Genomic DNA, 11,507 nt, shown 5'->3' with positions numbered 1-11,507 from the left:
CACATGGCGGGGTGAATGAGGACAAATGCCAACACACTGATCCAAATGAATACTGGCAAGTGAGGAAAAAAATAATACCACTTCAAGAGAAATTGAAATGGGGTCCGCCGACGACGGAGGGAAGTTTTTCCTCCAATAAGAGCCGGATGGATTTGGGTCTGCTGGGGGATGGTCCCCTGTAGTTACCAGGATGGGTTTGGGTCTGCTGGGGGATGGTCCCCTGTAGTTACCAGGATGGGTTTTGGGTCTGCTGAGGGGATAGGTCCCCTGTAGTTACCAGGATGGGTTTTGGTCTGCTGGGGGATGGTCCCCTGTAGTTACAGGATGGATTTGGGCTGCCTGGGGATGGTCCCTGTAGTTACCAGGATAGGTTTGGGTCTGCTGGGGATGGTCCCTGTAGTTACCAGGATGGTTTGGGTCTGCTGGGGGAATGGTCCCCTGTAGTTACCAGGATGGGTTTGGGTCTGCTGGGGGATGGTCCCCTGTAGTTACCAGGATGGTTTGGGTCTGCTGGGGGATGGTCCCCTGTAGTACCAGGATAGTTTGGTCTGCTGGGGATGTCCCTGTAGTTACCAGGATGGATTTGGGTCTGCTGGGGGATGGTCCCCTGTAGTTACCAGGATGGGTTGGGTTGCTGGGGAGGTGTCCCCTGTAGTTACCAGGATAGGTTTGGGTCTGCTGGGGATGGTCCCTGTAGTTACCAGGATGGGTTTGGGTCTGCTGGGGGATGGTCCCCTGTAGTTACCAGGATAGGTTTGGGTCTGCTGGGGGATGGTCCCCTGTAGTTACCAGGATAGGTTTGGGTCTGCTGGGGGATGGTCCCTGTAGTTACCAGGATGGTTTGGGTCTGCTGGGGGATGGTCCCCTGTAGTTACCAGGATGGTTTGGGTCTGCTGGGGATGGTCCCCTGTAGTTACCAGATAGGTTTGGGTCTGCTGGGGGATGGTCCCCTGTAGTTACCAGGATAGGTTTGGGTCTGCTGGGGGATGGTCCCCTGTAGTTACCAGGATAGGTTTGGGTCTGCTGGGGGATGGTCCCCTGTGTTACCAGGATAGGTTTGGGTCGCTGGGGATGGTCCCCTGTAGTTACCAGGAAGGTTTGGGTCTGCTGGGGGATGGTCCCCTGTAGTTACCAGGATAGGTTTGGGTCTGCTGGGGGATGGTCCCCTGTAGTTACCAGGATAGGTTTGGGTCTGCTGGGGATGGTCCCCTGTAGTTACCAGGATAGGTTTGGGTCTGCTGGGGATGGTCCCCTGTAGTTACCAGGATAGGTTTGGGTCTGCTGGGGGATGGTCCCCTGTAGTTACCAGGATAGGTTTGGGTCTGCTGGGGGATGGTCCCTGTAGTTACCAGGATAGGTTTGGGTCTGCTGGGGGATGGTCCCCTGTAGTTACCAGGATAGGTTTGGTCTGCTGGGGGATGGTCCCCTGTAGTTACCAAGGATAGGTTTGGGTCTGCTGGGGATGGTCCCCTGTAGTTACCAGGATAGGTTTTGGGTCTGCTGGGGGATGGTCCCCTGTAGTTACCAGGATAGGTTTGGGTCTGCTGGGGGATGGTCCCTGTAGTTACCAGGATGGATTTGGGTCTGCTGGGGGATGGTCCCTGTAGTTACCAGGATAGGTTGGGTCTGCTGGGGGATGGTCCCCTGTAGTACCAGGATAGGTTTGGTCTGCTGGGGGATGGTCCCCTGTAGTTACCAGGATGGATTTGGGTCTGCTGGGGGGATGGTCCCCTGTAGTTACCAGGATAGGTTTGAGGGAACTAGAAGGTTCATCCTAATAATAAATCTCTCGTTCACTACTTCCCACAAATCTAATAGCAGTGGATTTGTTGGGACATGGGCTTGTGGGGATTTCTTATACCTGTCATTTCCTTTCAAATCAGTGACGGGAAGTAAACAGTGTACACTTTTGTGAGAAAAGAGAGATAATTGGGACGTAGCCAGACATTCACAGTCCCCGCTAGGGTTGCTCTTGCTAACTCGTGTTAAAAGACCAACCTGAATACAGTAAGTTTACTTGTGAATCGGCTCAGCGTCACTCTCAGAATGCAAAGATGCCATCGATAGGAATTCAAAGCTCAAGAATATGCCAGTAATACCAGAACTATACTAGACTGATAGCATGACTTTAACTCAGACTGAAGAGCATAGAAAGTAGCTTCAACTTATTCATAAATATATTAGATGACGTTGTCTTGAACCTACAGATGTAGGATCTTAATTTGAGCCAGTTTGCTACAGACAAACCTTCAAACAGGCAAGGGTAATCCTTATTCTTCTGGAAAATGTTATCCCAAGCGTGGGACTTCTGTCCGCCATTAATTCCGAATTTTTATACATTTTTGCAGTGCCGCCAGGTGTTATGGGATAGCAAAGGATGCATGGGATTGGGACATGCCAATTTTGACATCCTTCCTAGAAATTCTGCCTCATAAGGCAGCATCCTTAGTGTTACCAGTTGTCTCGTTAAACCATCAATACACGCTAAATTCACCTGCACAGCTGATCTCAATTGTAACCATTATTGGTCACCTCATTACCGCTCTCTAGAAGATGTTTGCAACCAAAGTGAACCCTGAACTGAAATGTGTAACTACATCAAGTCAATCAGGCGTTTGAGTTATTTGTGCCAGAAGGACGTGGGCCGGAACCAAACCCATGCGGTAGACCTATATTTGCACCCTGAAGGCAGCAGCCCTAATTGCTAGACCACCCCATGATTGACCTCAAGTTTGACAGTTCATTCGTAACCTTAATATGCAGTAGACTCTTGTATGCCTTTGCCTAGTGGAGACCAATATCTATCTTGTGTTATTAAGATATATAAGCGTTTGAGCGAACAAGAGAGAACATAATTTTGAAAGCAAGCCCTGATCCCCATGATTCCACTGCCCCGGCATGGAGAGAAGGAGAACTGCTCAAGTTAAGATCTGACATCTGTACAAGTTTGCTACAAGTTCCTGCAACAACAGGATGATCAAATTAAGATACGGCATCTGTAATCACTTTGGTCTATTCAGAGATGAACCCGCTCTCCTATTTTAAATGTCAATCGCCTTAGCATTTGTCCAAAAGTATCACACGTCAAGTTAGATGACATTCTCCTTGCCATGCGGACTCCTAGTCATGGCTGATATGTCATGTAATCTAGACAGGAAGTTTGACAGAAAACAAGTCGGGGCAAATCCCTGACCCTAATTAAGCCTTAACCGCCGAGGCCCCCAGAGGGACCACAGTCATGTCCCAATAATTTACACTGACGACATGCCAAGAGCCTTTAATACATGTCCACTGAAAGTCAAATTAGTTGACGTTTGTCAGTTGGTACGTACCAGCACTTCGGAGGAGTTTGTAAAAACTTGTAAAACCATATGCCTCCCTGACAATGTTTATTTTCTTGCCCTTGATCACACTATGCTCGGGGAACGGCAATGCTTTTTTTGGCAGCAAGTTTACCACTTTTCTGTGTTTATTCGGCCTTTTGTCAGAGCTTTGCAAGATAATCCCCTTCCTCATTTTACTGGGAGGAAATGTTTGGGCCGTTGCCTATTACAAAGAGACCAGAATTTGACACATCACATTGCTAAATCGTTTGAAATTAAATTGGATGTTCCTCTGTTGACAGGCAGGTGTATCGTTGCGTTCTGTTTGGATGTGGAAAATGGCCACCAGAGCAGTGATATTAGTGGACGCGGTCACCATCACCAATGTCATGCAGACGAAACATGTGCAAATAAAAATCAGTCAGCCAGAACAGCTTGGTGGAGTTTTGGAGCTACCTTCACCAGGGACGTTCCGACGTCTGCATTCATTAAATCATCAGACCCTGCTCCCCGCGCTCTGCATGTCCGGTCTAAAAAGAGGGAGATGTCTTTAGGCTAAAATTAGCAAGGTTCCACAAGGACGAACACATGCACATGCGCTCTCTCTCTTCTATGCACCTCACTCACTCCCCTCTCATGTGATCAGGGTTTACATCAAATGAGTAATGGCTAGGTGCACGAGGCCTCAAGTGCTTTCTTAACACAATATGGGAATAGTATAATAAATGAAATTTACTGTATGAATTGATCCATGACATATTGATGATTACATTTACATTTTAGTTATATAGAAGACACTCTTCTCCGCAGTGACTTACAGGAGCAATTAGGGTTAAGTGCTTTGCTCAAGAGCACAGGCTTTTCACCTTTTGGTTACTGGCCCAACGCATCCAATGCTTTTAACAGCTAGGCTACCTGCTGCCAAACTTACTATAGGATTACTGTACAATTACTATACGATTACTATAGGATTACTATAGGATTACTATACGAGTACTATACAATTACTATATGATTACTATATGATTACTATAGGATTACTATAGGATTACTATACAATTACTATAGGATTACTATATGATTACTATACAATTACTATAGGATTACTATAAGCTTACTATATGATTACTATAGGATTACTATACGTTTACTATACCATTTCTATATGATCACTATATGATTACTATACAATAACTATAGGATTACTATACGCTTACTATACGATTACTATATGATTACTATAGGATTACTATATGATCACTAAATGAATACTATAGGATTACTATACATTTACTATAGGATTACTATACAATTACTATATGATTACTAAACAATTACTATAGGATTACTATACAATTACTATACGATTACAATAGGACTAGTACAGTATATGATTACAATAAATCCCTTTATATCAGTTGTGTATTTGTTTATAGGGAAAATAATTGTTTTCCCTCTGTTCTTCTGAACCCACTTTTTCCCGGGGTGTGTCTGTCTGTCTGTCTGTCTGTCTGCCTGCCTGCGTGCGTGCGTGTGTGCGTGTGTGGGACTCTTTGGGATCCTGCAGGAAATCTCAGACCAGGACGTCCAAGAACTGGTGATGAAGTCGATCGGGCGTCTGACCCTGATCAGGCAGACCTTCCCCCTGCCCCAGAACACCAGCCAGCGCTGCGTCAAGCACAACCACCGCATCAACACCTCCCTCTGCGACCCCAAGGACCCCAAGGCTCAGACACTGGAGGTAACACACAACACACCAAGGGCGTGTCCCGAATGGTTCCCTTTTGCTTATATAGTCTACTACTTTAGACCAGAGCCTTGTCAAAAGTAGTTAACTTCATCTGGAATGTGGTGTCTTTCCCATTATGTCATTGTCACCCCCTTTGCCACCCCTCCTTTTCCTCCAATTTCACAACTTCAAATTATCTCAAAGTTGTTGATGGCACCAACGTTGTCGCCCTGTGCCCCCAGGCTTCCCGACTTTGTAATTCATTTTTGGGGAAGTAGGCCCACAATTTGTTTGTATCAAACATCATAATTCAATGCAATATTATCATGGAAATGTGGCGCATCATTTCTTTGTTGTTATAAAAAAATGTAAATGTGTCCCTGGGCAGCAATATTGTGTCTATAATTATTGTTGAACATCAAGCCTTCAAAAACAACAAATGCAGGGAGGAAAAGAACATTGTACCTAGGGTTTTATATTTTCACCAAATTTTTTACATTTTCCTTCCGGAGAATGAATCACTTTTCTCCCCGGTAAGCCGGTGTTTCCCGCCAGTCGGACATGGAACATTCTTAGGTGTATTATTATACATAAAGCTAACATTTTCATGTTGCATTCATTATCATTCGTCATCATTCGTTAGCCTACTTTAGCCTGAAAATGTATGGTAGTCTATTTCTAGAGCTTTTAAGTCAATGATCTCTCAATGTCTTCTTTTTTAAATGTTTATGCCTATTTATGTCGGAGTTTTGGAACAGTCTGAATCACTTAGGAAAACATTATTTTAACAATTGGTCAAAACACATAGGCTAGACTACATCATATCCCAAATATAGCCACTGTCACATATACACCGGGATTCAGGGAGCAGGTGTAGCAGATGAGTGAAGAATGAAGAATGCAGATTAACAAGAGAAGCGTACAGAACGTGCATGAAAACAAACCAACACTGTGTGACGACTGAGGCCACTGAGAGCTACATAAAGAGAAGGTCATCCAGGTGATGATGAAGTCCAGGTGTGCGTAATGATGGGGAGCAGGTGTGTGCGTAATGATGGTTGCCAGGGCCGGTGGTTAGTAGACCGGCGACGTGGAGCGCTGGAGAAGGGGAGCGGGAGACGGCGTGACAGCCATGGCATGAAAATAAATAAAACGTGAGCCTTCTGGCTTCACAAACTTGGACTAGGCCTACATAATAACATGAAATAAATAAATCCAACCCAGCCTAACAAATATAGCATAAAGAAGAGAGCCTTCTCGAGCCACACAAACAGAGGTTACAGGCTACAGGCTTATAAAAAAGGGTTCGTCAAAGGGTTCTAGTATGGGGACTGCCGAAGAACCGTTTTAGGTTCTAGATATTCCGTTTTTTTCTAAGAATGTACATGTCAAATAACCTGGCACCCTGTAGCAAACAAACCTACCCATAATGCACATATATAGGCCCTACCTGTTCAACTGTTATTCTTTCTTCTGAAGTGGGCTCTCAAAAACCACAGTGCCCTCTGCACTCAGGCGGATCCTGATCTTGATATAAATTGTCCACCGACTAAAAAAGGCTTGCTCGACCTCTGTGGTGTCCTGGATGGTGTCCTGGATGGTGTCCTGGATGGTGTCCTGGAAGGTGTCCTGGATGATGTCATGGATGGTGGCCTGGATGGTGGCCTGGATAGTGTACTGGATGGTCCCCTGGATGGTGTCCTTGAAGGTGACCTGGATGGTGGCCTTGATGGTGAGTGCCTCAAACAGGTGCAGGTATCTCGATCTGTTGTTTGCGGCTTCAAACAGGAAGAACTCCTTATAGAGGATTTTCAGGAGGTTGGATTCCTTTCTCTCCTTTCTTCTGTTGAAAGGTTGATGGCTTGCTGCAACGTTGTTGACGGGTTTGGTGTTGCTTGCACATCTGTTGCAGCAACTTCATCCTCTGTGCTGCTCTCCTCTTCCTCGAACAGTCGTTTGACGAGGCCCTTGCCATCCTCAACAACATGGCCCTTCTCAACAGCATGGCCCTTCTCAACAGCATGGCCCTTCTCAACAGCATGGCGCTTCTCAACAGCATGGCCCTTCTCAACAGCATGCTCCAGAGTCCAATGGCAGAGAGATTTACATCGCGCCAGCTGTAGCTTGGCATTGCGCATGGTGATCTTAGGCTTGTGTGTGGCTGGTCTGCCATGGAAACCCATTTCATGAAGCTCCCGATGAACAGTTATTCTGCTGATGTTGCTTCCAGGGGCAGTTTGGAACTTGGTAGTGAGTGTTGCAACTGAGGACAGACGATTTTTACGCATTACGTGCTTCAGCACTCAGCGGTCCCGTTCTGTGAGCTTGTGTGGCCTACCACTTCGCGGCTGAGCCACTATTACTCCTATTACTTTCTACTTCACAATAACAGCACTTACTGTTGACCAGGGCAGCTCTAGTAGGACAGAAATTTGACTAACTGACTTGTTGGAAAGGTGGCATCCTATGACGGCGCCCAGTTGAAAGTCACTGAGCTCCTCAATAAGGCCATTCTATTGTTTGCATGATTGTGTGCTTGATTGTATACACCTGTCAGCAATAGGTGTGGCTAAAATAGCCAAATCCACTAACTTGGAGGGGTGTCCACATAGTTTTGTATATATAGTTTAGCAGTGACAGATACAGACCGTGCTTAGTAATACACAGAGATTATTTTTTATTTTGATCAGTAGAAGACTGACAGACAGACGACCAGACTAAGAGCACAGACGGAGACAAGACAGACAGACAGACAGACACCAGACAGACAGACAGACAGCACAGGACAGACAGACAGACAGACAGACAGACAGACAGAACAGTACAGACAGACAGACAGACAGAGACAGAAGACAGACAGACAGACAGCCACAGACAGACAGACAGGCACACAGACAGACAGACAGACACAGACAGACAGACAGACAGACAGACAGACAGACAGACAGACAGACAGACAGACAGACAGACAGACAGACACAGACAGACAGACAGTGCCAAGCGTGGGTGCGGAATACTGAGAGGACAGACGAGAGCAAGTGGTAGTCAGTGGAGGACAGTGTTGCCCGGTACAGTTGTGAATAGTGCAGTTAGGCCCGTGTTTTCTGTCAGTGTGGAGGCAGAGGAGCAGTCAGGAGAGTGCCCAGAAGAAGCCCAATTTCACACTGGACTGGAGCGGCATCATCTGGGTCCTTGCCCTGACCACACTCCCCCCCCACACCCAACCATGCGCGCGTAGCCACACACACAAAATACTTGTGTGCACACACACTCACTTCCTCGCTCCCTGTAATAGCACCGTGGTCAGCGATCTCCCAGCCTCTCATAGGAGCCAATCTCAACAGGCAGCCACTGCCGCCCCTCCTCACACTCCTAGGATTTCCATGACCCCCCCCACACACACACACACACACACACACGCACACACATGCATGCACGTAGAAGCTGGGTCATGATCCCTCAATATCAGAGACAGGCCAATGGCTGTCTGTGGCTTTACACTACGCAGATACTACTCACTTCCTACTTTTATAATTGGATCCACCCACCGCCAATTATGCTTTTGGTTTGTCCCACTCCTCAGAGGTCATTGTTTGTCCCACTCCTCAGAGGTCGTGGTTTGTCCCATTCCTCAGAGGTCGTGGTTTTGTCCCACTCCTCAGAGGTCGTGGTTTGTCCCATTCCTCAGAGGTCGTGGTTTGTCCCACTCCTCAGAGGTCGTGGTTTGTCCCACTCTTCAGAGGTTGTGGTTTGTGAAGGTCGTGGGTTTGTCCCACTCCACAGAGGTCGTGGATGTCCCACTCCTCAGAGGTCGTGGTTTGTGAAGGTTCTGGATTTGGCCCACGTTCCTCAGAGGTCGTGGTTTGTCCCACTCCTCAGAGGTCGTGGTTTGTCCCACTCCTCAGAGGTCGTGGTTTGTCCCACTCCTCAGAGGTCGTGGTTTGTGAAGGAAAACAAGTTGTTCTCTCTCTTCTTAACCCTTAATTATGTGAGCTACTTGTAACAAATAAAGAACTACAGTCACATTTAACATGTTAAATTCATAAGCACGAATAATAATTTTATATAAAGGGATATTTTTCAAGTGGAGAAAGTTTCTATTGCCAGTTTTACATCTCGTGTGTGAGAGCTTTTTCTCAAAACGAGTGATAATTGTTCACGGTTATATTGGACTCAATTTTGTGAGTTCAAGGACAACTTTGGTTGTATTATAAACTCTGAAACAACTTGTTTCTAATTGGCTACTGACTTAAAGAAGAGCTTTTTCTCTGAAGTCAGTACAAGGGATGTTCCCCTATAATGAAAGGCGGCCATCACTCAAAAGGTTGGAAGCACTGATCTAGCTAAAGATTAGCACAATACAGATGGGCAACCCCCATGCTTCAACCTATTTATTTATAGCCACTACACCGCATTTAAAAAAAATTTTTAACTAGGCAAGTCAGTTAAGAACAAATTCTTATTTTCAATGATGGCCTAGGAACAGTGGGTTAACTGTCTTGTTCAGGGATAGAATGACAGATTTGTACCTTGTCAGCTCGGGGATTTGATCTTGCAACCTTTCAGTTACAAGTCCAACGCTCTAACTACTAGGCTACCTGCCGCTACCTACCACATCAGTTGGGCTACAGCTGATAATGCTGATTACTAAATAATATACCAGCCTGATAATATAATATGGGATAATATGTCATAAGGCACTTTTTTGAAGGGGAAAATTCTATTTTAATGGTGTCAATTATTTTTATTCAATGGTAGACTCCCTCAAGCACTTACGTAACGTAGCAAACTTTCAGTCAAACTTTCTCACAGACGTTCTACAAAATAATTGCCAAGCATGGTTACTTACTGAACCGTTCAAATTATACCAACCTTTTAATGTAATACAGAAAAATATTGGCATTTCAGTTGTGATATATTGACCAAATTAAGAGGAAAGTTTTAGATGTATTTTCCCTTAAAAATTCACCAGAAACAACCATTTCACAGCTATTTAAAAAAATATATATATCTCCTGGGAAAGCATGCCCCAACAAGTCACATAATACGTTGCATTAACTCACTGTGTGTGTAATGATAGTTTTTAACATGATTTTTGAATGACTGCTTCATCTCTGTACCCCAACACATAAAAATATCTGTAAGGCCCATTAGTGGAGCAGGGAATTTCAAACACAGATTTAACCACAGCATACTAAAACATGTTGTCCTGTAGTATGTTGGGTGATTGTGCTGTTGTTTTGCATGGGGAGCCAGGCTATATCCTTAATGACACCCTTTTATATTACTGATGGCAGGTAGCCTAGTGGTTAGAGTGTTGGGCCAGTAACCAAAAGGTTGCTGGATTGAATCTCTGAGCTGACCAGGTAAAAAATCTGTAATTCTGTCCCTGAACAAGGCAGTTAACCCACTGTCATTGTGAATAAGAATTTGATCTTAACTGACTTTCCTAGTTAAAACCTCTTTGGGCTAGACGTGCCGCTAGCGACCCACCTCGACTACATCTGATGGAATGAGTGCGAAATTCAAATTACAGAAATAGTCATATTTAACATTCATGAAAATACGAGTGTCATACCTCAGGAAAAAAAGCTTAACTTCTTGTTAATACAGCCACTGTGCCAGATTTCAAAAAGGCTTTACGGCGAAAGCACACCATGCAATTATCTGAGGACAGCACCCAGCACACACAAGCATTAAAAACATATTTCAACCAGGCAGGTGCGCCACGAAAGTCAGAAATAGCGATAAAATAAATGCCTTACCTTTGAAGATCTTCTTCTGTTGGCACTCCAAAAGGTCCCAGCTACATCACAAATGGTCCTTTTGTTCAATAAAGTCCTTCTTTATATCCCCAAAAACTCAGTTTAGCTGGCGCGTTTTATTCAGTAATCCACCGGTTTCCCTCCTTCAAAATGCATACCAAATGAATCCCAAACGTTGCCAATAAACTTCTCCAAACAAGTCAAACAATGTAGGTACCCTAATACGTAAATAAACGATAAAATTTAAGACGGAGAATCGTTATTGTCATTACCGGAGATAAACAACAAAGTACGCGCTCTCATCCACTCGCGTGAAAACACTACAGCCGAAATGGGAGCCACTTAGAAAAACTACAAATTCTATCTCATTTTTCCAAAAACAAGCCTGAAACTCTTTCTAAAGACTGTTGACATCTAGTGGAAGCCCTAGGAACTGCAATCTGGGAGGTTTTCCCTTCATATTAAAAATGACAGCCATAGGAATCAGTGGTGGGCCGGAAAAAAAATGTTCTGGATGGTTTGTCCTCGGGTTTTCACCTTTCATATCAGTTCTGTTATACTCACAGACATTACTTTAACAGTTTTCGAAACTTTAGAGTGTTTTCTATCCAAATCTACCAATTATCTGCATATCCTAGCTTCTAGGCCTGAGTAACAGGCAGTTTACTTTGGGCACGCTTGTCATCCAGA

General features: G+C 44.8%; 1 protein-coding gene across 1 annotated transcript in view; it reads left to right on the top strand.

Annotated features, from left to right (window-relative positions):
* Window positions 1–11,507, top strand: part of LOC111974661 (glutamate receptor ionotropic, delta-2-like) — a 741,584-nt gene that overhangs the window by 467,603 nt on the left and 262,474 nt on the right. Inside the window, 1 exon segment of the mRNA XM_024002565.2 lies at window positions 4,891–5,064. Coding sequence (XP_023858333.1) covers window positions 4,891–5,064 — 174 coding nt within the window.

Source organism: Salvelinus sp. IW2-2015, linkage group LG15 (genome assembly GCF_002910315.2).
Source record: "Salvelinus sp. IW2-2015 linkage group LG15, ASM291031v2, whole genome shotgun sequence".
In the NCBI taxonomy this organism is placed as follows: Eukaryota; Metazoa; Chordata; class Actinopteri; order Salmoniformes; family Salmonidae; genus Salvelinus; species Salvelinus sp. IW2-2015.
This window is presented reverse-complemented; position numbering and strand designations above follow the sequence as displayed.